At 48.9% G+C, this 22,704-nt stretch overlaps 1 protein-coding gene across 1 annotated transcript in view; it reads left to right on the top strand.

Moving 5' to 3' along the window:
* Nucleotides 1–16,520, top strand: part of LOC132584548 (E3 ubiquitin-protein ligase TRIM39-like) — a 32,937-nt gene extending 16,417 nt beyond the window's left edge. The window contains exon 3 of the mRNA XM_060256453.1: nucleotides 15,982–16,520. Within this exon, the coding sequence (XP_060112436.1) occupies nucleotides 15,982–16,520 (539 nt within the window). The remainder of the gene's footprint in view (nucleotides 1–15,981) is intronic.
* Nucleotides 16,521–22,704: the final 6,184 nt, after the last annotated feature.

Raw genomic sequence — 22,704 nt, 5'->3', positions numbered from 1 at the left:
GCTTCATCTGCCCCGCCACGGCGCCACATGCCAGCCCAGTCCTGTTCCATAAGAAGAAGGACGGGAGTTTGAGACTTTGCACAGACTTTTGCGGGATTAATGGGATCTCCATGTCAAACACCTACCCCATCCCCCTGATCAAAGATCTGCTAAGTGCCGTATTGGAGGGATCCATCTTCACCAAGCTCGACCTGCGAGACGCTTACTTCCACGTCCGCATCAAGGAGGGGGACGAATGGAAAATGGCGTTTAACACCCCTCTGGGCCAGTTCGAGTACCTAGTGATGCCGTTCGGACTCCAGGGGGCCCCGGGGGTGTTCATGAACTTTATCAATGATGTGCTGAGGAAATACCTGTATAAGGGGGTGGTGGTGTACCTTGATGACATCATTATCTATTCGAAAGATCTGCCCTCCCATGTGAAACTGGTTCGAGAAGTTCTGAGCACCCTGTATCAGAATAAAGTGTATGCCAAGCTGTCCAAGTGCGAGTTCCATAAAGAGGAGCTGGACAACTTAGGCTTCCGGGTATCAGGCAAAGGGCTGGCCAAGGACCCCGCAAAAATACAAGCAGTGTTAGACTGGGAACCCCCGAGGACACGTAGACAGCTCCAATCGTTCCTCAGATTCACAAATTTCTATAGGTCATTCATACAGGGGTTCGCTAGGGTGGACCTCCCCTTAACCGACCTCCTTCAAACGAAGGGGAAGGGTCCAGAGGCCAAGAAGCCCGGGGCTAAGTAAAACTGGACTAAACAGTGCCAGGAGGCATTCGACACCCTAAAGCGGCTATTCACCAGCGAGCCGGTGCTAGCGCACCCTAATGAGCTCAAACCCTTCGTGGTCCAATGCGACGCCTCCGACACTGCCGTAGGAGCAATACTGATACAGAAAGATGAGGAGGGGCGCCTGAGACCGTGTGCTTACATTTCGTGCAAATTCTCTAACGAGCAGCGAAACTGGTCGGTGTGGGACAAGGAAGCCTACACAGTAACGTCCGCCTTAAAAACCTGGCGATTGTGGCTGGAGGGGGCGCAGGTCCCGTTTGAGATCTGGACTGACAACAAGAACCTAGAGGCCCTCACCAGGCACCGAAAGCTAACAGGGAAACAGATCCGATGAGCGGGTTTTTTCGCCAAGTTCGATTTCACTTTGCGTCAAATCCCGGGCTCAAAGAACTTTTTAGCAGACGGGCTCTCAAGATTGCCCCAGCATGAGAGCGAGCGAGACGAGGTGATAGACTCCCTAATACCCCCTGAGGCCGTGGCCAGGGCCGTGCAAACCAGATCAAAAACGGCTGCCCAAAAGAAAGACCCGTGGGGGGGGAACAAACTAATAACTGAAGCAGAGGTGGAAGGGTAAGAGTGGCCGGAGAGACTCACGAAAGGGGAGGGAGGCTTCTGGTATCACGATGGGAAACTGTATGTGCCCAAATCTTTAAGGGTGGAGGTACTACAGCATTGCCACACCAATAAACTGGCTGGGCACTTTGGTTACGTGAAAACCCTCCACTTGGTTCACCGGCAGTTTTGGTGGCCCCAAATGAAAAAGGACATTTCAGAATTCATTCAGACATGTCCCACTTGCCTCATGGCCAAAAGGAGGGGAGGGAAAGTACCGGGACTTTTGCAACCCCTCCCCACGGCAGAACGGCCATGGTTGGTGGTGTCAATGGACTTTATAGTGGAACTACCGCCCTCCAGAGGGCAAACAGTGATATTGGTGGTGGTGGACACTTTTTCCAAGCAAGCCCACTTCATCCCGTGCCGGAAGCTCCCCACAGCCAAAGAACTGGCTTACTTGTTTTTCTTACATGTGGTCTGGGTCCACTCATTCCCCGACAAGGTCATTAGCGACCACGGGCCACAGTTCATTGCCAACTTCTGGCGGGAGTTTTGCAAATTGACCAGAGTGGAACAGGGACTAAGTTCCGCCTACCATCTGCAAACAGACGGTCAGAGCGAGAGGATGAACGGGCTCCTGGAGCAGTACCTGCGCTGCTACATAAACTTCCAGCAATCCAACAGGGTGGAGCTACTGCGCTTTGCCGAGTATGGATACAATAACAGCCTCCACAGCTCGACAAAAGTGTCCCCGTTTCAAGCAGTGCATGGTTATGAGGGAAAGCCCTTCCCCTCTCTCCTGGGAGGGAAAGAGCCGCCTCTATCCCCCGAATGTCAACAATGGTGGGGAAGACTGGAGAAGTCCTGGAAGGTGATCCAGGAAAATCTAGAGGAAGCAAAAAAGGACTACAAAGCCCAATTTGACAAAAAGCACAGCCCAGGGTGGGACTTCAAAGTAGGGGAGACTGTATTCCTCTCTACCAAGAACCTCCCATTGCCACAAACCTCCCGGAAGTTAGCTTACCGATTCCTGGGGCTGTTCAAAATCAAAAGGGTGATTAACAAAGTAACTGTAGAACTGGACTTGCCCAAACTGTTCAGTAAAATACACCCTGTTTTCCATTGCAGTCTTATCTGTCGAGATCCGGGTGGGTCGAAGTGGCATCCTCGGAGCCCCGCACCGGAACCTATTGTCAAGTCTGCTATGATGTCTGAGTAGTTTAGGCCCAAACACTGGTTCAGGAAAGGGCTCCTGGGTAAAAGCCATACTGTATTCAAGTGCTGCTAGCTCAACCTCTCCTTCCCCCTCCTTTCCTTTGTTATGTAGCACAGCTTGGTAACGAGAATATGGGAATAAGATTGTAGAACCTTCTCAGAGATAACGAGCGCTAAGGAAGCGCCCAAGGCCAACCAAGACCTGAGAACGATAAAAGTAACAACAACGTGTGAATGTGCCCTGCATAGTGTGCCCCCCCCCTCAGGAATGCTTTTGATTTGTACCTTAAAAGTTTGCCCTTTGTGTATGCTCGCCAGTCTTGCAATCTCTCGTCTGTAGTTCTGCAACATGTTACAATAAACTAGAAACTTCTTATCAAGAAAGTCTCGTTATTGAAGCATCAGACTTGACATTTTGCAAGACTCCCTTTTTGGGACCTAACCGTTCCGGCAACTTGAAAGGCCCGATGGCCGACCAGATTCCGGATGACGGAAAACTCCCACTCGAACCGGGACCCGAGGGACCGGCCCCGTGGCACGGCCTAGACCCTAGAAAAGCCGTGGAGTCCCCCCAGGAGTTCCAGCTGGTGCTATCGCCCCGGCAATACCAGCAGAGGACCTCGACCACCATCATGGACCAGGCCCCTCTGTGCCGAGAGGCTATCCTGAACCACCACATCAGGTCGATTCAGGTGGCTGGATCTGAAGCCGCGAGCCCGGGCTCAGGGGAGACGGGGGAAGCAGACAGCATCGTCGTCGTCCAGGTCAGAGACGATGGCGACGACAAGGCGGGAGGTCTGAGGGACGAGGTGCGCGACCTGACCATCCAGCTCGGAAGGGCGCTTGGGATACCTACCTCCCTAAGACCAGCCCCGGCGAAGCCCCGAGGCCGCCCTAGCCAACCCGCTGTGCCGGCCGCCCCAGTGCGGGCCGGGGCCGCCCCAGTGCGGGCCGGGGCCGCCCCAGCCCCTGCCCCGCCACCTCCAGCGCCGCCAGCGGGGCCGAGAAATGTGCGTTGTGAGCTGGATGCCACCTTCGACGGGGACCCGGAGGAGGTGAACTACTTTGGGATCCAGGCAAACAGCTTCATGCACTACTGGGGGAACTCCTTCCCGGATGAATTCAGTCAGGTCGACTACCTGGGGTCGAAGCTGAGAGGGGCAGCCAAGAGATGGTACGTGAGCCTGTGCAAGGCCAGGAGCCCGATCCTGGGTGACGTGCACACCTTCCTACAAGCCCTGCTGACCCAATTTGAAGACCCGTTGCAAGAATCCCGAGCGCTGGCAGCCCTGCGGGACATGCAGCAGGGAGCCCGACCCATTCGCGAGTACGCGGTCGATTTCCAAGCCAACGTTGGCCGGGTCCGGGGGTGGAACGAAGTGATGAAAATCGAGCAGTTCACCAGCGGGCTGAACGCCAGCATTTTGGATCGGGCCCTCACCCAAGCCCTTCCGACAACCCTGGTGGGGTGGATTCAGCTAGCCAGTGAGGTAGAAAACAACCTCAAGCGAGTGGCTATGCTATGGCAACACCAGTCGGGGAAGGCCCAACCGAAGGGGGCCTCGGTGAAGAGCGAGCTGGCCAAGGCGAAGAAACCGGCAACTGCCGCGCCAGTGGGACCCCGCAGATGCTACCAGTGCAGAGACCCGAACCACCTGGCGTCCGCCTGCCCTCACCCCCCGCCGGCCCGGTCGTCCCCGGCCCAGCCAAAACTGGTCACCCCGGCTCCGAAGAAGACCCCCAGCCGCCCTAAGGATGCGGCGAAAAGCAGTGTGCTGGTGCAGGAGGAGCTGCAGGAAGAAGAAGTGCTCCTCTCCGCAGAATTGGCCGACCTCGCATGGGTGGAAGAACCGGCGGGAAACGAGCCCGACTTGCTGCTCTGGGCGCCCAACGGCAGGTCGACCGCGACGAGGTGCCGCTGACGGTGAGAGTAAAGGGGAGACTGTACTTTGTGACTGTTAAGTTACTGAACCCCAAGCTATGGAGGTTCATGCAGATCCGAGCCCTCATAGACTCAGGGTGCAACAGGGAACTGATCTCCCCCAAGGTAGTGGAGGCGTTGGGACTAGAAAGCTCACAGCTGCCTTACCCCATGCTGTTTGAGCAAATGGACGGGTCCGTGATGTGCGGAGAGCCGTGCACCCGCGAGACATTGCCCTGCCCCATGGGGATAGAGGAACATTGGGATCAAGAATTCTTTGTAATCGCCCCCTCCTGCTCCTACCCGATCATGCTGGGGGTGGGGTGGTTGGAAAAGCACGAGCCCCTAATCCGGTGGAGGGCGCAGACCATCCGATTTTTAGACCCAGGGTGCAAGCCACACCTCTGGAACCCCGCCTGGGGACCAAAGGCCCCAGTGGCGCATGAGAGAGCGTGTGTATCGGTGGAGGAAGTGCACCCGATCCCCGCGGTCTATCGGGACCTAATGCGGGTGTTTAGTGAGGAGGAGGCCAACCAACTGCCCCCCCACCGGAGCACCGACTGCGCCATAGAGCTGATCCCGGGGGAAGCCCTGCCCAAGGCCAAGCTGTATCAGATGGGGTGGGCTGAGAAGAAGGAGCTTCGCAAGTTCCTAGACTTAAACTTAGCGCGGGGGTTCATCCGGCCGGCCACGGCCCCCCACGCCGCCCCGGTGCTATTCCGGAAGAAGAAGGATGGCTCACTTAGACTTTGCACAGATTTTCACGGGATTAATGCGGCGTCCATGTCTAACGCCTACCCCATCCCCCTCATCCGGGACATGTTGAGTACGGTGGCGGGGGGGAAGATTTTTACCAAACTGGACTTGCGCGACGCTTATTTCCGCGTGCGCATCAAGGAAAGGGATGAGTGGAAAACGGCTTTCAACACCCCGATGGGACAATTTGAGTATCTGGTGATGCCATTTGGGCTGCAGGGGCCCCGGGGGTGTTTATGAACTTCATCAATGATGTTTTGAGAAAGTATTTGTTTAAGGGGGTGGTGGTTTACCTGGATGACATCATTATTTATTTGCAAGATTTGGAGTCGCACGTGAAGTTAGTGAGGGAGGTGCTCAGCACGTTGCTGGAGCATCAGTTGTATGCGAAACTGTCTAAATGCAAATTCCACAAGACGGAACTAGACTACTTGGGGTTCTGGGTGTCCAAACAAGGCCTGGCCATGGACCCGGCCAAGGTCCAAGCAGTGTTAGAATGGGCTCCCCCGAGGACACGTAGACAGCTCCAATCTTTCCTCGGGTTCGCAAATTTCTACAGGCAATTTATAGAGGGGTTCGCTCGAATAGCCAGTTTGGTGTAGTGGTTAAGTGTGCGGACTCTTATCTGGGAGAACCGGGTTTGATTCCCCACTCCTCCACTTGCACCTGCTGGAATGGCCTTGGGTCAGCCATAGCTCTGGCAGAGGTTGTCCTTGAAAGGGCAGCTGCTGTGAGAGCCCTCTCCAGCCCCACCCACCTCACAGGGTGTCTGTTGTGGGGGAGGAAGGTAAAGGAGATTGTAAGCCGCTCTGAGACTCTTCGGAGTGGAGGGCGGGATATAAATCCAATATCTTCTTCTTCTTCTTCTTGACCGATCTCCTAAAGACGAAAGGCAAGGGCCCAGAGGCGAAACGGCCCGGGGCGGGGTTGACGTGGACGGCCGAATGTCAGAAAGCCTTCAATCATCTGAAACGGCTGTTCACCAGCGAGCCGGTCCTAAGCCACCCGGACGAGCAAAGGGCCTTCGTGGTCCAATGCAACGCCTCCGACGTGGCCGTAGGAGCCATTCTCATGCAAAGGGATGGGGAGGGGAAGCTGCGACCCTGTGCCTATATCTCCCAAAAATTCTCAGACGAGCAGCGCAACTGGTCAGTGTGGGACAAGGAGGCGTTTGCGGTCATGTTTGCACTAAAAACCTGGAGGTCTTGGCTAGAGGGAGCAAAACTCCCCTTCGAAGTGTGGACCGACCACAAAAACCTGGAAGCACTGACGGGGAAGCGCAAAATGAGTGAAAAGCAAATCAGATGGGCGGGCTTCTTTTCCAAATTTGATTTCACCCTAAAGCACATCCCTGGGACGAGGAACTTCCTAGCAGACGCCCTATCAAGGCTCCCGCAGCACGAGAGCCAGAGGGAGGAGGTGGTAGACTCCTTAATCCAGCCGTCACAAGTGGTGGCCATGGTCACCACTCGCTCCCAAAAAAGGAAGGAATTGGAGGGGGTGAACCGCGAGCGCATAGAGCTAGAAGCCAGAAGGGAGGGGGACGAGCGCCCCGAGGGCGTGCAGAAAGGGGGAGACGGGCTGTGGTACAAAGGAGACAAACTGTACGTGCCCAAGTGCCTGCGAAGAGAAATCCTCCAACTTTGCCACTCGTCCAAGTTGGCGGGACATTTTGGCTACGTAAAAACGCTGCACTTGGTCAATCGGCAATTCTGGTGGCCGTCCCTCTGAAAAGACGTGTCTGAATTTGTCACAAGCTGCCCGATGTGCATAATGGCCAAAAAAGGGGGGGGAACCGCCAGGGGTCTTGCGGCCGCTAGAGACAGCTAAACACCCCTGGGCCATAGTATCCATGGACTTCATGGTAGAACTCCCTCCCTCCCGGGGGAAGACAGTCATCTTGGTAGTAGTGGATACCTTCTCCAAACAAGCCCACTTCATCCCCTGCACCCAACTGCCCACAGCAAAGAAATTGGCAACCCTGTTTTTTGACCACGTCATAAAACTACACTCATTCCCAGAGAAGGTCATTAGCGACCGCGGGCCTCAGTTCGTTGCCACCTTCTGGCGGGAGTTTTGTAAATTAGTGGGGATGGAACAGGGATTGAACTCAGCCTATCACCCCCAAACGGACGGACAGACGGAGAGGGTCAACGGGGTGCTAGAGCAATACCTAAGGTGCTTTGTGAACCAACGACAGTCCGATTGGGTTGATCTGCTCCCCTTTGCGGAGTACTGTTACAACAATAGCATGCAGAGTTCCACCGAAACTTCCCCCTTCTCCACCGTGTTCGGCTACGAGGGAAAACCCCTCCCCCTGCTCCCGGGAGGGGGCAGCCAAGACACTCCCACCACGTTCGAGCAATGGTGGGATGGACCAAGCAGCAGCTGGCCCATCATAAGGGAAAACTTGGAAGCAGCCAAGGAAGCCTACAAAAAGCAATATGACAAGTCCCATATCCCGGCGGGAGAATTTAAGATAGGGGACTCTGTGTACCTTTCAACCAAGAACCTACCTCTAACCCAGCCCTCACGCAAACTGGCAGTTAAGTTCCTGGGGCCATTCAGGGTAAAAAGGGTGATTAATCCAGTAACTGTGGAATTGGACCTGCCCCCCACCCTGGGTAAAATCCACCCTGTCTTTCATTGCAGTTTGACCCGCCGGGACCCCAGGCCATCCAGCTGGCATCCTCCACCCGCGGGGGCCACCACCGCCCTAACCGACCGATGTGCCTTCAACCGAGAAGTCCTGGAGCGTGAAGCGACCAAACACCCTCCCCCCGCAGTGGAGGGGGCTTAGGGGGGGCAGTATGTCAAGTCTGCTATGATGTCTGAGTAGTTTAGGCCCAAACGCTGGTTCAGGAAAGGGCTCCTGGGTAAAAGTTATACTGTATTCAAGTGCTGCTAGCTCAACCTCTCCTTCCCCCTCCTTTCCTTTGTTATGTAGCACAGCTTGGTAACGAGAATATGGGAATAAGATTGTAGAGCCTTCTCAGAGATAACGAGCGCTAAGGAAGCGCCCAAGGCCAACCAAGGCCTGAAAACGATAAAAGTAACAACGATGTGTGAATGTGCCCTGCATAGTGTGCCCCCCCTCAGGAATGCTTTTGATTTGTACCTTAAAAGTTTGCCCTTTGTGTATGCTCGCCAGTCTCGCAATCTCTCGTCTGTAGTTCTGCAACATGTTACAATAAACTAGAAACTTCTTATCAAGAAAGTCTCGTTATTGAAGCATCAGACTTGACACCTATTCTGGTGAGGGGCCAGAAACATCACGAGGTGAAGGAGATCCTGGACTCTAAGATTCAAAGGGGGGGGTTATATTATTTAGTCCGCTGGCTCTACTTCCCACCTAGCTGCGATGAGAGGGTAAAGTCCTCCGATCTAAACGCTCCTCAACTGCTAAAGCAATTTTACCTATTGCACCCAGACAAGCCCCGAGCAAGAGCTTGGGGGGGGGGGGCAGTATGTCAGCTTGTGTGCTTTGAAGCAAATTGTGTGCTTTGAAGCAAATTCTGTTGTTCGAGTTTATTTACTCTGCTGTTTGGAATGTTCATTTATTGCTCACTAACCCTATAATTCTATACTTGACTAACACTGTGGTTCCAATAGAATGTGAAGGGGGGGGGGAAGAAAGAGTGATTTAGGCGCCGGAGGCCAGCAAGGTCTTTGAAATGCAAAATATTCAACCGTTTCTCAAGCGCCTGCAAGGACAGAACGGGAAGGGAGGCACAGCCTGACTGGGGAAGAGATAAGGAATGTGTGAAGTGGTTCCTCTCAACAACCTGAATGTAACTTTATTATGAGAACTGATTTAAAGCCCCTTGCTTTGATGAGTATCCATAAATGCCAATGCCTTTGCCTTATTCATTATCAGTATCAATAGACCTGTGTAGAGAGTAGCATTGTAGTAATCTAATAAAATGAAACTTAGTTTTGAACAAAGACAAGTCTCTTTATTTTGAAACTTCAATGCCCCCTTCGCTGACAAGTGGGGGCCAAAACAATCTGGATGAGTCCTAGTGTCTCCATGGATGACACTAGGTCCTAGGCCTGTGAGGATGCCACATCATCAAGATGGACATTGAAAGCCCCCAGGACCAACAGTCTAGGGAAGTCCAATGCCCTGCCGATAGCATGTCCTGCAAGGTGGGCAGGCTCTCTGGTGTTGCGTTAGGCAGTCAGTACACTGCCCAGATAGCCAAACTCTCCTTGGCCTTCCATACCAGGCCAACACATTCAATGCCCAGTATATTTGGGGTAGGGAGTGCCCTGAAATTAAGAATCATGAATGAGCACTGCAACCCCCCACCCCACCCAGTCATCTGAGATTGGTGGAAGACTGAAAACCCAGGTGGAATAAGCTGGTTCAGGGCAACAGTTCTGCCCTCCCACACCCAGGTCTCGGTCATACATGCCAGATCAACCTGTTGCTCTACGATGTAATCACATAGAGTATGGTTCTTATTATTGATACATCTGGCATTAATCAACACCAATGTTGGAGCTGGGTAAACATTCCTCGCCCCACAACCGACATGGGACATAAGTGCAAAGAGGTCTGAGCATTCCCAAAACTCTGGAGACCTTATACTTATAGTTGTTCCCAGATTCTTAGCTATAATTTTTTAAAAACCCAAAACCAAAGTAAAACTGTAGCCCTTGTAATTGCCAGGAAAATGTGCCAGCAGCATTCTACAAACTCCCTCCATAAGCTTCTTGGGCCAGAATTGCTGGTTACACTCTGAACAGAACTAATTCCATTATATCAAGAGTGTACAACTCATTTGTTATGAGGGCCGAATCTGATGTAAATGAGACCTTGTCAGGGTGGGCCATGTATGTACCTATTTAAGAGTAGGTAACAGAGATATAAATTTTATAAAGGACACAGACAAACACAATTAATGATTTTTAAAAAAAAAATCCTTTAAACATGCTTAAACATTAGCGATCATTGGTCTTAAAGGTGATTTCTTTGAATTTCTCCCATGAGATCCAGGAAACTGGTCAAAAGAAGCTCTGGCTCTTTCCTTCCTTCCCCAGGGGACCAGGAGCGGGGGGAGCTTCAGCCTATGTAAGGAAGAGAGGCTTGGCTCAGCAGCTCTGCCAAAACAAGCTATCCCTCCCCCTCCATCCCCAAGGGAGGAGCCTTAGCCAATGAAGAAAATCAATGCTTTGCTCTATAGCTCCTGTGAAATTGTGCAAACCTGGCAAAGGAAGCTGTGATGCAGCAGAAAGCAGACAACAGCCAGTTGTTTGGGGGCCTGATAGGAGCCCTCCATAAGTGTGAAGAGGTCTGAGCATTCCCAAAACTCTGAGACCTTATACTTATAGTTGTCCCCAGATTCTTAGCTATCATTTTTTAAAAACCCAAAACCAAGTAAAACTGTAGCCCCTGTAATTGCCAGGAAAAGGTGCCAGCAGCATTCTACAAACTCCCTCCATAAGAAGCAGCCTTGCTCCTACCCTGTGGCATATTTCATTATTCTGTCATTCATGATCTTAGTGTAATTTAACACAGGGATGTGTAGACAGTGATGTTTTTCTGTCTGATTGTGCCCTCAAAAAGTAAATCTTCAGACTGGGAGAACACCTAGCCATGACTGAAGAATACTGCAAATCTAGAAGAATCTTCTGTTTTACAGGAAAATTGTTTTTTTAAAAAAAATGGGAGGGTCAAAAAAAAAAAGCATCAATAAGCATGAAGAAGAAGAAGATATTGGATTTATATCCCGCCCTCCGCTCCGAATCAGAGCAGCTCACAATCTCCTTTATCTTCCTCCCCCACAAAAGACAACCTGTGAAGTGGGTGGGGCTGAGAGGACTCTCACAGCAGCTGCCCTCTCAAGGACAACCTCTGCCAGAGCTATGACTGACCCAAGGCCATTCAAGCAGGTGCAAGTTAAGGAGTGGGGAACCAAACCCGGTTCCCCCAGATAAAAGTCCACACATTTAACCACTACTTCAAACATGCACGATAATGAAATTCAGACAGCATCTTGAGTTACAGCAGAAACTCAAAATGCCATGCAAAAACACTGTAACTACAAGCACTCCTCAAAGAGTTCATTTTAGGGCTGCACAGATTCTAGAATTCCTCCAAAAAGTCCCCAACATTTGTTTCCTAAGGATATAATGCTTTTGTATTAGCTATCTTTATTTAATCTTTACCAAAAAAAGAGTGCTCTACCTTTTCCATCAGTTCATCACTGAACAACCATGTTAATATTTCCTCTTTTTTTTTTTAAAGGAACATTTTGAACAGCCAAGAAAGTGAATAGTGTTTAAGAGGAGAAGCACCTTTACCTTTGTACAGATACATTTTAAAATTAGAACAAAGCAAACTCCTCAAAATGTAAACATTCCACTGGTAATGAGAGGAAGATGTGCACCTCATACAGTGAGTACTGCAAATGAAATATACTGTTCTGGTTGACTCTGGTCAGGCCTGATTCAGGTATATGTGTGCACTTAAGAAACCCTAGGCATCTAGTTAACTTTCCTGTACCAGGTCATTTACACTTCAGTAATGCTTTAGGTTCATTCTGGGAATGGCATACAAGTAAATACTATTAGAGAGTCTCTGCTTTCATTCTAAGCTTTTTATTAAAGCTTAAGTATTCCATTCTTAACATAGACTAAAGCCTTATAACATCCATCCATAATTGTTACATAGATTAAAGCAGAGCAACTACATGAGTCTATAAGAGCCTATAAAGCAAGGAGCCTCTTCTGAGAAGCAGCTCTGGATCACTTCGAATCCCCATATTTATAAGATATTAAAATAATCTCCTAATAATAGCTCCCACTTGATATGGCTAACTCATCTTATAGCTTCAAACACTATACAAGGTTATCTATACTTAAAATATCTTTGTAGAATATATAAAAATGTTAGTTAATTCTCACTACTTTTGCAGCTCCAGTGCTAGGCTTTCTGGCACTCTAGGCGAATCACCCACTAGCACCCCCCCATTATTAAAAAAATATAGAGGAATTGAAGAGCGCCAAACTTGAAACTTTTCACATTTTTAATTTACTGATTTTTAATTTTAATTTAAAAAAAATGTGATGTTATAAAAAAAATGGTGAGAATAAGTGCTTGCCGGCCATGTCAGGCAGGAGGGTGGCAGGATAGGATGAGGTGGGAGGCCAAGTCACACATCAGGGAGAGGGGGGTGGCTTGGCTTTGTTGAGGGCAGCTTGGTGATGGGAGAGGACAAGGTGACAGTGGTCAGGAGCCAGAGTCATGCATCAGGGAGGGGTAGGGTGGCCAGACCGGCCCGGTCTCCCGGGACATTCCCGGATCTGGCCACCCAATCCCGGATCCCGGGCTGCCTATACCGGGACCATTAAAGGTCCCGGTTTAGGCAGCCCCGGAGCCGGTGGGCCGCGGGCGCGGGCGGGGAAGGCGGGGAGTGAGGGAGGGAGCGTCCCTGCGCCTGCGCAGGGCCCCTGCGCACGCGCAGGGACGCTCCCACCCTCACTCCCCGCCTTCCCCGCCCGCGCGCGGGGCCCGGCGGCAGTGGTGGAGGCCTCTCCGTGGCCTCCGCTGGTCGCTGGAAGCCCTCCAGAGACTCTGGAGGGCCTCCAGCGACCAGCGGAGGCCGCGGAGAGGCCACGGGGCACCCGGCGCTGGTCCCGGAAGGCCTTCCAGAGCCTCTGGAAGGCCTTCGGGGACCAGCGCCGGCCAGCGAAGGCTTCCCCGCGGCCTCCGCTGGTCCCTGGAGGCCCTCCAGAGTCTCTGGAGGGCCTCCAGGGACCAGCGGAGGCCGCGGGGAAGCCGCGGGGCACCCGGCGCTGGTCCCGGAAGGCCTTCCAGAGGCTCTGGAAGGCCTTCCGGGACCAGCGCCGGCCAGCGAAGGCTTCCCCGCGGCCTCCGCTGGTCCCTGGAGGCCCTCCAGAGTCTCTGGAGGGCCTCCAGGGACCAGCGGAGGCCGCGGGGAAGCCGCGGGGCACCCGGCGCTGGTCCCGGAAGGCCTTCCAGAGCCTCTGGAAGGCCTTCGGGGACCAGCGCCGGCCAGCGAAGGCTTCCCCGCGGCCTCCGCTGGTCCCTGGAGGCCCTCCAGAGTCTCTGGAGGGCCTCCAGGGACCAGCGGAGGCCGCGGGGAAGCCGCGGGGCACCCGGCGCTGGTCCCGGAAGGCCTTCCAGAGGCTCTGGAAGGCCTTCCGGGACCAGCGCCGGCCAGCGAAGGCTTCCCCGCGGCCTCCGCTGGTCCCTGGAGGCCCTCCAGAGTCTCTGGAGGGCCTCCAGGGACCAGCGGAGGCCTCGGGGAAGCCGCGGGGCACCCGGCGCTGGTCCCGGAAGGCCTTCCAGAGCCTCTGGAAGGCCTTCGGGGACCAGCGCCGGCCAGCGAAGGCTTCCCCGCGGCCTCCGCTGGTCCCTGGAGGCCCTCCAGAGTCTCTGGAGGGCCTCCAGGGACCAGCGGAGGCCGCGGGGAAGCCGCGGGGCACCCGGCGCTGGTCCCGGAAGGCCTTCCAGAGCCTCTGGAAGGCCTTCGGGGACCAGCGCCGGCCAGCGAAGGCTTCCCCGCGGCCTCCGCTGGTCCCTGGAGGCCCTCCAGAGTCTCTGGAGGGCCTCCAGGGACCAGCGGAGGCCGCAGGGAAGCCGCGGAGCAGCCGGCGCTGGTCCCTGGAGGCCTCCAGAGGCCAGCCCCGGCAGCTCCCTCCCTCCCTCGTCGCGAGGCCGCCGCCGGAGGACTCCCCGCCGCCGCCGCTGGATCCGCCGCCCTGGAATAAGGTAAGGGGGCCGAAAGCGGGGGGGGCGGGGGGCGGCCTTCCTTTCTTCCCTCCCTCCTCCCTCCCTCCCTCCCTTCCTTCCTTCCTTTCTTCCTTCCTTCCTTCCTTCCTTCCTTCCTTCCTTCCTTCCTTCCTTCCCTCACTCCCTTCCCTTCCTTCCTTCCTTCCCTCCCTCCCTCCTCCCTTTCTTCCTTTCTTCCTTCCTTCCCTCACTCCCTTCCCTTCCTTCCTTCCCTCCCTCCTCCCTCCCTTCCTTTCTTCCTTCCTTCCCTCCCTCCCTTGCCTTCCTTCCTTCCCTCCCTCCTCCCTTCCTTTCTTCCTTCCTTCCTTCCCTCCCTCCCCCCTTCCTTCCTTCCTTCCTTCCCTCCCTCCCTCCCCCTTCCTTCCTTCCTTCCCTCCCTCCCTCCCCCTTCCTTCCTTCCTTCCCTCCTTCCTTCCTTCCTTCCTTCCCTCCCTTCCTTCCTTCCTCCCTCCCTTCCCTCCCTTCCTTCCTTCCTTCCCTCCCTCCCTTCTTCCTTTCTTCCCTTCTTCCCTTCCTCCCTTTCTCCCTTCCTTCCTTCCTTCCTTCCCTCCCTCCCTCCTTATGTTGTTATGTGATGCAGAGTGTTGGACTGGATGGGCCACTGGCCTGATCCAACAGGGCTTCTCTTATGTTCTTATGTGACGCAGAGTGTTGGACTGGATGGGCCACTGGCCTGATCCAACAGGGCTTCTCTTATGTTCTTATGTGACGCAGAGTGTTGGACTGGATGGGCCACTGGCCTGATCCAACAGGGCTTCTCTTATGTTCTTATGTGACGCAGAGTGTTGGACTGGATGGGCCACTGGCCTGATCCAACAGGGCTTCTCTTATGTTCTTATGTGACGCAGAGTGTTGGACTGGATGGGCCACTGGCCTGATCCAACAGGGCTTCTCTTATGTTGTTATGTGACGCAGAGTGTTGGACTGGATGGGCCACTGGCCTGATCCAACAGGGCTTCTCTTATGTTGTTATGTGATGCAGAGTGTTGGACTGGATGGGCCACTGGCCTGATCCAACAGGGCTTCTCTTATGTTGTTATGTGATGCAGAGTGTTGGACTGGATGGGCCACTGGCCTGATCCAACAGGGCTTCTCTTATGTTATTATGTGACGCAGAGTGTTGGACTGGAGGGGCCACTGGCCTGATCCAACAGGGCTTCTCTTATGTGACAATACTGACTTTGGTGGACCCAAGCACTGATTCAGTGTAAGGGAGCTTTGTGTTTGTGTCTTCTAGTGCAATTTTGTTCTCAGATTCTGTATTTACTTCATCAGTATATGGGATAAGGCACTTTCTCAACTGTGCTGCATAATGCAGCCTATTTATTTTGTCCTGTTGGCTCTGTTGGCTCTATCTGCGCCACCTTCATCACTTTCGGGGTGTGGATCCCCCAGTGGAGTGGTCTCCCGACTCCCTCCGCCGGCTGTTTCTGATAGCTCTGCGCCCCCTCTTTCATTTGATATGTGTCCCGTGCGGGTGCCACCCTCCCGCCGGGAGATGCCGCAAAATGAGCCCCCTTGAGGCTTATGGCGGCAGGGCTCGGGGGAAGCGAGCTAGACTGCTGTTCTTTTGAGGGGTTATAGAGTGTTTCGAGCCCGTCCCTGTGGCATCGGTCCCATCATTGTGGGGCCCAGGGGGCCGGCGCAGCGGCACGCTGAAGCAGCCTGTCGGTCACTTCCAGGTTCCTGTCCTGCATCTTGACCGGTGTTATTAGTGACAGGACAAAATAAATAGGCTGCATTATTAGGGAGCTGTTTGAACAGATTGTTCAGTTTCCACTGGTGCATAATGCAGATGTATACCAAAAAAGTTAAATATAATGCCCAAAGACTTACAGAATGAACTTTCTCCAGAAGACAACCATTATGAGCCATCTGAACTTAATTCTAGTCTCTGAAAAGACCATGGCTTTAATTTTAATCTCCACATATTAATACATGCCCTTTGTGCCTTCTAATTAAGCATTTTTATTTCCTTTGCAGATGATGTATTCTTTGACCCTGAGACAGCACACCCAAGACTAGAAGTGTCTAAAGATGGAAAATGTGTGAAGGACACAGGAAATATTTCAAATGTTTCTAAGAGCAAGAAGAGATTTGACTCCCATATATTCATCCTGGCAAAAGATGGGTTTTCCAAAGGCAAACATTACTGGGAAGTGGAGGTTGGACAGAAAAAGAACTGGGTCTTAGGAGTGGCCTCTGAATCCATTTGTAGAACAGGAATAATCATACAGTCCGTTCAGAATGGTTTCTGGGTCATAAAACTTGAAAATGGGAAAGAATATTGGGCTCAGGAAAACCGCTTGAGTGTGAAACTGAATGAAAAACCTTCAAGAATAGGTATATTTCTAAATATATCCAACAAAAGTCTCGTTTTTTATGAAGCCCACAGGAAACTTAAGTTGTACACTTTCACTGACAGTTTTTCTGAGAAGCTGTATCCATTCTTCTCTACAGGGTTAGAGGCAGATAGCCTACCTCTGAGAATTCCTCCATATTTTGAAGAGGAAGAAGACTGAAAAGACCTCTACAGATAGCTGTATATAGGGCAACACACATACAGAAGGAGCAGGTCTGAGCATGGGGCCCATCACCCGCTTATGCTCTTATGCCACTTATTTTAAGGACAGTTGTTGTCTGAACACTTCTAACCACAGACTCAAAGCCTATGCATGCAACATTTGTACACATTTAGGCATTGGATTCACTTCGGAGTGAAAGATTTTTCATTTTTTAAAGAAATCACACTTGAGTAGATATAAATACTGTTTATTTCAAAAAGCCTGCTATGATGTAATGCTGCTTGGAAAATGTTAAGTCCAGAGTTGCTTTGGAAGTAAATATTGTGAGTGTGGGGTGAAGAGAACGTCATCTGTCCTACTTTTTCTGTTCCTTCTTTCCTCTCATGGCCCCACATTCACAATAGTATCAGTTTGGAGGACGACTTCAGATTTATACAAAGAAGCAAGAGAGAAATAACATTTGAAATAGTATGCTTTTATTTCAGAAGTTTCTCACACACACAGGACTAGAGGAATATTGCAAATCCAGTTGTTCTTGAAAGGGTTACGAATCCATTTGTAGTACAGGAATAATCACACTGTCCCCTCAGAATGGTTACTGGGTCATAAAACTTGAAAATGGGAATGAATATTGGGCTCAGGAAAGCCGCTTGAGTGTGAAAGTGAATGAAAAGCCTACAAAAATAGGTCTACTTCTAAATATATCTGAACAAAGACTAGTTTTGTATGATGCCCTTAAGAAAATTAAGTTGTACACTATCACTTAGGGCGTTTTTGCACTGACCTTAATCAGCAGTGACGCCCTCTTCACCGCGCAGGATCGGCGCGGATTTCGCACTAATTGCCGTGGAGCACCCGGAAGAGCCGGAAAGTCCCGCAGCTTTTGCGGCACAAATGGAAACTGGTTTTTGGCGGTTTCCGTTTGTGCCGCAAAAGCCACGGGACTTTCCGGCTCTTCCGGGTGCTCCGTGGCAATTAGTGCGAAATCCGCGCCGATCCTGCGCGGTGAAGAGGGGCGTCGCTGCTGATTAAGGTCAGTGCGAAAACGCCCTTACAGTTTTTCCAGGAAGTTGTATCCATTCTTCTCTACAGGCTTAGAGATAGATGGCCTACCTCTGAGAATTCCTCCGTATTTTGAAGAAAACTGAAAAATCTTCTACAGGTAGCTGTATATAGGGCAGAACACATAAGAAGTAACAGGACTGAGCATGGGGTCCCATCACCCACTTATCCTCTCATGCCACTTATTTTAAGGAATATTGTTGTCTGAACACTCCTAATCACAGGCATGTAACATTTTACACACAAGTCTATGCATGTAACATTTTTACACACGTAGCACTAGGCCCACTTTGAAGTGAATGCTCATTAAGTGGGTAAAAGGCCCAACACCATTAATTCCGGGTGGGACTTGAGGCCAGCAAATTCAATTCCACTGCCCCCTAACATGCACATATTCTGTCATATGTGCAGGGCTATAGAGCTAAAACACTCTTGACTTTAGCTCATAATTAGTGTATATCTCTGGGTCCTGTTTTCTTCCAAGTTGCTCTCCCCACCCTTTCCATTCCCCTTAGAACATAGTTTTGATTGTAAGCTATTTCCTAAGCACTACACAGAACAATACAATGGTCTAAAATATATCAATGCATGGTTACAACATACAGAGTTTTAGCTTAGTCAGGATGGTTTGCTACTAGGGTTGCCAAGTCCAATTCAAGAAATATCTGGGGACTTTGAGGGCGGAGCCAGGAGACATTGGGGGTGGAGCCAGGAACAAGGGTGTGACAAGCATAATTGAACTCCAAGGGAGTTCTGGCCATCACATTTAAAGGGACAGCACACCTTCTTAAATGCCTTTCTTCCATAGGAAATAATGAAGGATAGGGGCACCATATTTTGGGGCTCATAGAATTGGACCCCCGGTCCAATCGTTTTGAAACTTGGGGGGTATTTTGGGGAGAGGAACTAGATGCTATATTAAAAATCTGATGCTTCTACCTCAAAACATAGTCCCCCCAGAGCTCCCAATACCCACGGATCAATTCCCCATTATTCCCTATGGGAATTGTTCTCCATAGGGAATAATAGAGTGCCCAATAGACATTTCCCTCCCCCCCACCACATGCTTTCTAAAGCGGGGGGAGGGCCTCTATGACACCTTCTCCACTTCCTATAGGCAGTGTGTCTGGCAACTTATGGTGACTTAAGGCGACCCCAGCCCCTATTTCAGCCTCTGTTCCTTCATCCTGTATTTTACCTCACTACTACTGAACAAAAGGGGTGGGTATAATATGGATTTCTCAATAGTAGTCTCTTCGGGGGTTTTGTTTTATTTTCAGATGGATGGAGAACTCAATATGTAGGGGACCATAGCAGATTTGATGGTTATTCCCAATATACAGGCACCAGAGAACTTAAAAGTAAACCACAGAATTTTATTTACACACAGTCTCCAACTGGGGGATGGGCTATATTGTATCTCAGTTAAATAACAGTTGCTAATTAGTTCAGGCTTTACAGTACAGATTTTACTGAGGTCTCTCAGGGTTCACAGTTCATATATCCTTCATTCTCCCTCACTATTTTTTTTTTTTTTGGATTTTAAATATTTATTCAATCCGAAAACGTCATACAGTAAATTACAGAGTTTGTCATCACAAAAAAAAAGTAGCAAAAAAAAAGTTACTGTACAAATTAATTACTTATTGTCCTTGAGAAGGGTCACCTGTGGTTTTGTATCAATTGTTGGCAATTTTACCAAACACACAAAATTCTCCTTGTAGGTAATTTTAAATTTTCATAAAGAAAAACAATATTGTAGAAAATTTGCAAAAAGAGGGGCGAACTTATGAATGGTTAATTTACAAACACAGATTCATGCCTGATTCCTTCATACCATCTGTAAAATTTCTCCCATTTCATTCTGGCCTCTGATTCGGAGTCCCCTTTCAACATATTCGAAAGTATATCCATTTCTGCTACGTTAAAAATCTTATCTATCACCTCCTCCATTTTGGGACACTTCTCTTGTCGCCAATATCTAGCAAAAATTGTCCTAGCAGAGGTTAGGATATACATCGTCACATGTATATCATCTTTGGGGATTACTTTTCTAACGAAAGATAATAACATCAATTCTGGTTTAAATTGGATGTCAATTTGTAATATTGCCCTTAAGAGCTCATAAATCATTATCCAATATTTATTTGTGACTTTACAATTCCACCAGATATGGAAAAAGGAACCTATAGTCGAGCCGCATTTCCAACACTTTGGCGAGATCGATTTATCTATTTTTGAGAGTTGTAAAGGAGTAATGTACCATCTATGGAAAATTTTAAAAAAATTTTCTCTAAGATTTATTGGTTTAATATATTTATAATTTAACCTCCAATAGGAGTCCCATTCTTCTAAGTCTACAGTCCTCTGCAGGTTTTGCGACCACTTTATCATTGGTTCTTTGACCAACTCGTCTTCTAACTTGATTTGCATCAAGTAATTATAAACTTTTTTAATTACTTTATCCTCCTCTTTAAATAAGATCTTGTCAAGGACAAAGTTATCTTTAGTGAAACCCTTAGATTTGTCCCTGTTGTATTTTGCTACAATTTGATTCTTCGTCCACCAATCAAACTTTATCCCTCTAGATTCCAGATCCTCATTCGTTCTAAGATTGTCCTTTTCATCTAGTAGATCTGAATATCTAACTTTCCTATTAGAACACCATAATTGCGGTAGAATCGAGGCTTCTTCGGGGGATAGCCATCTCGGGGTTCTAACATAAACTTTTCTTTTTACCTTTAACCAAGTCTCGAGAATAGTTTTACGTATTAAGTGGTTCTTAAAATAACTCTGTCCCTTGGTGACATACCAAAGGTTCGCGTGCCACCCTGCATGAAGATTGAAGCCTTCAAGAGCTAAAATTCTATTGTTCTCTAGTAGGATCCACTCTTTAAACCAAAGCATAACACAAGCAGTGTGATATGATTCCCAATCCGGGAGTCCTAGACCACCATTTTCTTTCCTGTCTTTTAGTAATTTCCATTTCACTCTAGGTTTTTTCCCAAGCCAAATGAATTTTTTGATTAGTTGATCCAACTTATCAAAAAAGGGTTTCTTTATCACAAAATTAATTGTTTGAAACAAAAACATGACTTTAGGTAGAATAGTCATCTTGACGAGTGCTACTCTTCCCATAAAAGAAATCTTTAAATTTACCCATTTTTTTAATAATGACTCAATCTCCTTTAACAGTGGTCCACAGTTATTTTCATAAAGATTACTACATCTACCTGTAAATTCTATCCCCAAATATCTGACTTTTGGCTGATTTCTAAACCCTGTTTTTGTCTCCAATTCCTTTATCCCTTGTGGGGAAATATTTTTAGTGAGTATTTTAGATTTTTGTTTGTTTATTCTTAGTCCGGCCACAAACCCATATTCCGCCAATTCTTTTAACGTTTCGTCTATAGTCACCTTATTATTCTGTAGAATCAAAGCCATATCGTCTGCATATGATAGCACTTTGTAGGACTCCCCTTTGACCTTCAGTCCTAAAATTTTATCGTTACCTCTTATGGAAGAGTTTAAGACCTCTAAGGACAAAATAAAAAGTAACGGTGAGAGCGGACAGCCCTGTCTCGTTCCCTTATGTATAATTATCTCCTCAGTCAGACTTCCGTTTATTATTATCTTTGCCGTTTGATCTTTATAGATAGCCTGGATGTTTTTAGTAAACTGCTCATCAAAATCCATGATTTTTAATAGACGAAACATAAACTCCCAGTTGAGATTGTCAAATGCTTTTTCGGCATCGACGAAAAGCAATAACATTTCCTTTTCCCTATGAACCTCATAATATTCTAAAATATTCGATACGATTCTTATATTAGTTCTCAAATGTCTCTTTGGTAGAAAGCCTGCCTGATCCTCATGTATTAGTGTTTTTAAAATCTTCTTCACTCTGTTGGCCAGGATCGACGCATAAATTTTGTAATCTACGTTTAACAGTGAGATCGGCCGGTAATTTCTGATCTGATCTAAATCAGTTGTGGTTTTTGGGATTAAGACAACATTAGCCCCTTTCCAAGAGTCTGGAGTCTTACATACTCTCCAGACTTCGTCAATAAGTAGTTTAAAGTGCGTTATCAGGGTCTCTTTCAGCATTATATAATATTCCGCGGGGAGGCCATCCGGTCCCGCCGCTTTATGTTTCTTGAGTTTAGCCCAGGCTTCTTCTAATTCTAATGTCGTAGGAGAACAGCCCAGGATTTCTTTCTGATCCTTAGTTAATCTTTGTGTTACCTTTTGTTTGAGATACCTGTCTTGTACATCACCATCTATTTCACTCCCTTTATATAGCTGAGTATAGAAGTCACAGATTACACGTTTCATCTCTTCTAGAGATATTTTTTGATTGCCCTCTTTATCCTTCAAGGTGTTTATTATTTTCCTCTCTCTCTCCTTTCTGACTTTATAGGCTAACCATCTCCCTGGTTTATTAGCATTTTCGAAAAACTGTTGTTTGGCGTATCTAACCTTCTTCTGCATCTCTGCCAAAAATATTAAATGGACCTTATGTTGCAACATCTTTATTTCTGATTTAATTTCTTGCAGAGTCGGTTTCTCTTTTAGCTGTCTTTCTTTTGTCTTTATCTTTCCTGTTAAATCTGTTAGTAATCTATTCTCCTCCCGTCTCTTAAAAGCATTGAAACTGATAGCTATACCTCTCATATATGCTTTACTCGTTTCCCATAGGGTTGTGTAAGATATATCTTCCTCGAGCGAAAGAGAGGAGGGGGAAGTACAGGGGGAGGAACGGTTCCAGCGAGAAACTAGGGCACAGAGAAAAAAGAAAAACTTCCAAGGCGAATAAAAAGCCGATTTCCTTTTTTTTCTTTTCTTCCCTAAATAAGAATGAATAAGTTAAAATTTATCTCTCTGAATGTTAATGGCTTGAACTCCCCAAACAAAAGGAAACGTATATTTTTGCAATTAAAAAAAATAAATTCAGATATCATATGTTTGCAGGAGACACATTTGAAAAAGAAAGATGAATGGCTATTACGGAATGAAAAATTAGGCACGGCATTTATAACTTCTGAGGTACAAAAGAAAAAAAGAGGATTAGTTACTTATGTGAGAGGAAACCTTCAGGCTAGAATGGTTTTCCAATCGG

The sequence above is a fragment of the Heteronotia binoei genome, chromosome 15, assembly GCF_032191835.1.
Source record: "Heteronotia binoei isolate CCM8104 ecotype False Entrance Well chromosome 15, APGP_CSIRO_Hbin_v1, whole genome shotgun sequence".
Taxonomy (NCBI): Eukaryota; Metazoa; Chordata; class Lepidosauria; order Squamata; family Gekkonidae; genus Heteronotia; species Heteronotia binoei.
The sequence above is the reverse complement of the archived record's forward strand: the minus strand, read 5'-3'. Positions and strand labels throughout refer to the sequence as shown.